The sequence below is a fragment of the Carcharhinus amblyrhynchos genome, chromosome 18 (assembly GCF_965287045.1).
Source record: "Carcharhinus amblyrhynchos chromosome 18, sCarAmb.v2.hapA, whole genome shotgun sequence".
Lineage (NCBI taxonomy): Eukaryota > Metazoa > Chordata > Chondrichthyes > Carcharhiniformes > Carcharhinidae > Carcharhinus > Carcharhinus amblyrhynchos.
The window spans coordinates 18028713-18034712 of NC_137341.1; the positions used below are offsets into that span (position 1 = coordinate 18028713).

General features: G+C 40.1%; 1 protein-coding gene across 1 annotated transcript in view; it reads left to right on the top strand.

The window, feature by feature from the left end:
- The window catches only part of zfand2a (zinc finger, AN1-type domain 2A), a 31511-nt gene extending 26323 nt beyond the window's left edge, over nt 1-5188 (top strand). The window contains exons 9-10 of the mRNA XM_080206438.1: nt 2773-2851; nt 4791-5188. Coding sequence (XP_080062564.1) covers nt 2773-2851; nt 4791-4838 — 127 coding nt within the window. The 3' untranslated portion in view covers nt 4839-5188. The remainder of the gene's footprint in view (nt 1-2772; nt 2852-4790) is intronic.
- Nucleotides 5189-6000: the final 812 nt, after the last annotated feature.

A 6000-nucleotide genomic window follows, 5' to 3' on the forward strand; every position in this document is an offset into this window, starting at 1 on the left:
GACAAATAAGTGGGAAAGGGGGGGATAAAGCCCTGAAACTGGACCAGACTAGTTAAACAGCAATGTTTATCTTCTTTGCATCAATGGATGTTGAGCAAAGTTGTGGGGAATGAAAACAAGATGACAAATAGCAACAACTAGAATGAAGATTGAGAACAGAGTAAAGATACTTACCTTTCACAGTGATAACAGTCCAGCTTGTGATGCTAAAGTACATTGTATGGCCTGTGGGTACTTATGATTATTTTCTGAGCATTTTGTAGACATATAGCATCTTGTTTCACTTCTCTATTTCATACATACATAGTCAAAGAGCCAGGTAATAGCCTAGATGGCATTCTCTAAGCCTGCCTTCAGGTTTGTGGATTTACAAGCTGCTACAGTTTGGCTGTTCCTCTGCCCCGACCCCCAGTCTTTACTTTCAAGATGGGAATCATGGAAGGTGCTGGATAGTATTTGCTGTCCCAGCAAATAGCAAAAAGGGCCAGTGGTTTTAATGGCACTGTTGGACCTGTGGGTTTTTTGTCTATCTCATGCATTTGAAATCAGGACAGACCCTATGGCTGGCTCTGTTTGTTTGTTCCCTCAGCTGGCGCAAGCTTGTGAGGAGGATCAAGACTCAAGCCAGCTGGGGGAAGATGGTTTTCACAAAATAGAAGAGGTGTTCTGCTTTTGTAGAACCCTGTGGCACAGAAGGAAAGCATTTGGCCCATCAAATCTGTGCCAGCTCTTTGAAACAGCTATTCCTTGATGACTTAAGTTTGCTCTTTTCTATTCTGCTGCAAAATTCCACCTGAAGGATTTATCAAGTTCCCTTGTTAAACCAGTAAAACCAAGATCATTACAGATTCCTTTTGTAAAATTCACAAGAATAGTCCATCTGAAAGAGAGAATTCTACTTGGTGAATGGGACTCAAAATGTTGGGAAAACCATATTTTCATGAATTGTACCTTTAAAATTTGGAAGACTTGCATTACTTGGACATTTATGACCATTTTTTAAAAAAATCGAAGTTCAGAGGAGCTTTAAATTTTGAACTGTTTTGGTGAATAAGCCAAGAAGGAAGGCTACCCTAACTTGCACACTCCTTGCCTTGTGTGAAACTCCATGTGCAATTATCAATCTGCATCCAGGGAATCCTAATCTGAGCATAACTTGTCTGTGTTTGGAAACTTGCAAAGCTGAGACGAGAAGAATTGATCCAGCTCTGTATTTTCCTTTGCACCAAAGCTCCCATTAGTGGGAACCTCCAGACATCTACTGGGCTTGTCTTCACATGAGAGAACCCCAGATCGACAGCATCAAAATCCTGTGAACTTTGTCCTTTTGTTTATAAAGCCTCCAAAGTCCAACTCTGCAGCGACCTTACCTTGTGTGTGCATGTGCTTAGGATAAAAGAGATAGATGTCCTTCTAGAGTACAGTTGTGCATGTACCAGTTCTTGTAACTTGTTTTAAAGTTTTGTTTTATAATCAATCATTGAGTTAATTACAAGAAGATTATTTAATGGCTCTGTTATTTCTAGGTCCAAGAGTAGCAAAGGTAAATAATTGGCCATTTTAGACTTTAGAAGTAATGTTGCTTGGGGCTCGGTAAATTGTACATTTATTCCATCCTGGATGTAACACTAAACATTGAGATGTTTTTGCTCTCCAGTAGCCCAAGGATCTTAAACCAAGTACTCTCCTTCATCCCACCAGGTCCTTCTACTACAATCATCCATCTATTTATATTCTCCAAACTTGAAGCCTCTCCATGAGGAAACCTTCTGATTTATCATTCACTTATTAATTTACAAATCTGATGCTATCCCGCAGTGTGCTCATTCCTTCATGTTTCACAATCTCAAAAAAACACAATGATAGTTTTTAAAATATTAATCTATTCTATCGTGAGTTTACAAACGTAATTTGCGTTATGGCGCTTCTTAGATTTGTCTGGCACAGACTGTTAAGGACAATGATCTATTTGTTTACTCCAGTGTCAGTTAACTTGGTTCACGGACTGTATGACGTGGATGTAAAAGTGACAGCCGTTTTGTTTTAAAGATGACATTTCCTATCTACCAGAAATGACGCTGTTGTGTCCACCTTTAGGTTTCTCAGGATCTTCAGATCCAGGTTTTGCAAGACATCTGAGGGGCAGAAAATTATAAGAACATAAGAAATAGGAGCAGGAGTAGGCCATCTAGCCCTTCGAGCCTGCCCTGCCACTCAATAAGATCATGGCTGATCTGAAGTGGATCATTCCACTTTCCTGCATTCTCCCCATAACCCTTAATTCCCTTGTCTATCAGAAATCTAGAATTCATAGAATTCCTACAATGCAGAAGAGGCCATTTAGCCCATTGAGTCTGCACTGATTGGGTATCTTCCCCAGGCCCTCCCCTGCCCTGTCCCACACATTTACCATGGCTAATTCATCCAGACACCTTTGGACACTAAGGAGCAATGTTGTAAAGCTGCCTGCATCTCAGTGGTAAATCACTGAGGCTGCATGTTATTAATCTCAGTGACTCTGTAGCCTGTCTTAATCAAGTACAATTTGTGCACTTCAAGTTCTGTTCCAGTCAGCAACCGGGACAAAGACTTCATGACTTAATCCGTAACAAATGCGGAGTAGATACATCTGCATATGCTGTAAATTTGATGCAAGCTATTTATATTCTAGTGGCTTTCAATTCTGCTAACACATGTGCTTGTGTTACATTTGAACTGAATACATATATCTTTTACTTTTTCCCCCCAAATTCTTGTTTGTCCTGTGTTTAGCCGTGAGGAGCAGGAGGACTTAGCCCTGGCTCGTGCTATTGCTGCCAGTGAGGAAGAATTCCGTCGACAACAGCAGCAGGTAATTTCAGGCTAGAGGAATGAACTGGAACTTTGCAGATGTCCTGTCAGCCAAATTACACTAATGTCCTCTATATTGCAATTGCAGTGAAAGGATTGTTTTTTTTTTTCTTTAGACCACTTTCATTTTTGAAAGTAATTTATCAGCTTTTCTATTTTTTCAAATTAAAATCGCGGGCACTGTGTAATTGGAAGAACTGATTTAGAATTACCGAGCATTTATGACTACTAAATTTGTAAGGTTATGTGGGCAGTGTCACTAAAACACTCAATTGGTTGCCTTAATGACTGGATCAGGCCTCTGCCACAATTGGACTCTTAATTCCTACCCAATTCTCCTATTATGTAATTGGTAACCACGGTTTGAACAAAAATAATCCGAAACAAATCTTGAAGTTAATTACTTTTTAAAAGGCTCTGATTGCGACTCGGGCCACATTTAAAAACACTGATGGAAGGGGGGCAAAATACGAAGGCTCTTTCTTTTTGTGTGTGTAAAGCATGAAAGGATTTCCTGCTAAGCTGCCCCAGCTGCCTGTCAACTGCGTCTGATAACTCTCTGACATCAATGAAATTCACTGAAGCGTTAAATTAATAAAATCAAGGAGTCTAGTTTGAATTTCAGATGACTTCAGGAGCAGGCAAATTTTAACTTTATATTCTTCTCTCATTCTTCATGTATTACGGCTGATGGAAAGCTCGTGGAGAGGGAAGTTTTTAGAAGCACTTTGCGTTGCATTGGCTTCTCTTGCAGGGTGACCCCCCCCCCCCCCGCCTCTATATTTTAAAGTATCCCCATCGCTATCAATATCCATTGCAATACTGTGAGCACTGGAATATCAGTATCAAAGTCCAGCCCATGCAAACTCTCTCATTAATACTGTTCCTGAAGAGGATTCTATTTTTAAACAGTAGTGTGACTGTGCGATTCCTGTTATACTGATGTTACCTTTATTTTATTTGGTTGTCAGATGTAGGTAACTGGCAATAATAATGTAGTACTGGTTCTTGGCTAACCTCATTTAAAAAAAATCCATTGTGGCCCGGTAAGTAGCACTCATTCTGATTCAGAAGGCCTTGGGTTCAAATCCAAAACTGAAGCACTGAATCTCAGCCATTATTGATGATGCAGGGAGTGCTGTATGTTTGGAGATTCCATTCCAAAGATGTGTAGGATTAGGTGGATTGGCTATGCTAAATAGCCCCTTAGTAACAGGGGACTAGCTACCAATAAGTGCATAGGCTGTGGGGATAGGGCCTGGGTGGGATTGTGGTTAGTGCGGACACAATGGGCCAAAGGGCCTCTTTCTGCACTTAGAATTTTATGATTCAATGATCTCCAGATGGAATGTTCAGCCACGTATGTTTTTTAATTCTGTTTTCACAAATAGTCCTATTTGCTCTATTCAAGGCGGTTAATTCTCCTGTACTGTTATAACTACTTCATACATCAAGGCAATGTCAGGGTTACTATGACTGAATAGCTCAGGAGTGATTAGGATAACAGCACTAGAAAATTAACTGCCTGAGGTTGGGGAAGGCAATCTTAGAATCCCTACAGTGCAAAAAGAGGCCATTCAGCCCATTGAACCTGAACCGATGACCATTCCCATCCAGGTCCTAACCCCATAGCTTCCCTAGTCCCCCTGAAACTAAGGGACAACCTATCCTGCATGTCTTAGGACTTATGTAAAAAGAATACATTTATTGCTATTACCAAAAGCAAAGTCATCAAACCGAAGCCAAGTTTTGAGGATTTGACCTCAGTTTAGAAATGAGGTGGCATGTCAAGTAAAGCAAGACAGTGGGCTAATTGGAGATGGTGACATATAGGAGCTGGTGCCTTTGGGATGTTCTTTCTAAACTTTTTGGGAGTTAGCAGCAGCTTTCCAAAGGCTCATGGGCAAGTGACATTGATAATCATTCTCTTTCTATTTCAGACGCAGCAGCAGCGAGGTTCCAGATCCTTGCCTTGTAAACTGTCTTGACCCTGGCATTCTGACTCTGGCACAATCTTGTTTCTTGATTTCTGAATCTGCGACCATGAAGCCTGGGGATGGACCACACTTCCTGGCAGGGGAGTGTAAGGAAACATCGAGCTTTCTGATTTAGGGAAATAAACGCCCTTTGCTCAGTGAATGTTCCTGTAACTCTTGATTGTATGATATGATTCTATTAAGAAGTCTGAGCTTTCCTGTTGAACTATAAATTTATATCTAACTGAATAATAGAGCAAAACAATGTGTATAGCAGCAGATTGCACAAGGTGCAGCTATCATATTTAATCATGATCATGTATGGTATTGATGATTTCTAAGAATTAAATATTTAAAAATTGCTGTGTTAAGTAATTTATGTTGCCAATAAGATTTCATCAATCTACAGAGTTTGTGTTCCATATTCATAGGGGTGCAGGGAAGATTACTTGCTCCTTCCTATCTACTTGAAGATCGACTCCTGTTCCTAACTTCCAAATTGTTCACTATTTGTCTAACTGTTGGCAGGAAATTCCAGTTCAGTGGGCATTACAAGAAGTCCAGTGCTGCCTCTGGACATGTTGAACCAGAATCTTGATTCACCTTGCTGAGCTAACCTGTCCCAGTGTGGGGACCAAACATGGGACCTTTTGGTCTTCTGCACACTCTGGCATTAGAGAAGCTGCTGAGATGAGGAGTGAAGTTGGCCTTAGGCAGCAGAACACTGAGCGAGAGCAGTCTGTTTTGCACACCACTTTTTTTTCTCTCTTCCATTTGTGTGGGTACAAAATGGGTCATTATCAATTCTCCATTTTTGTCTTTCCATCCAAAAGCTGATTCCATTACCTTCACCTCTGTCCCAATCTCCTTTTTAACTTGGAACTGTGTTGCATTCTTGATTTGTATTTGTTGAGTTTTTTCCCCTGCTAGTAGCAGTTGTGAATATTTCAAAAGGATTAAAACAATACTTTAGTTTTTTTTAAATAAAGCACTTCCCAGATTGATTTATCCAATTAAGCTTATGAGCAAAGTTGCACATGAAACCTATTAAAGTTGGATCATCTTAAATAGTCACACTTGCAATCTCCACTCTTGACAGACGTGAGATTGTTTGTTTGAATTTTTCTGAATGCTAAATTGAATTGTTTAGGTACAGCTTTCAGCATAATTTTTT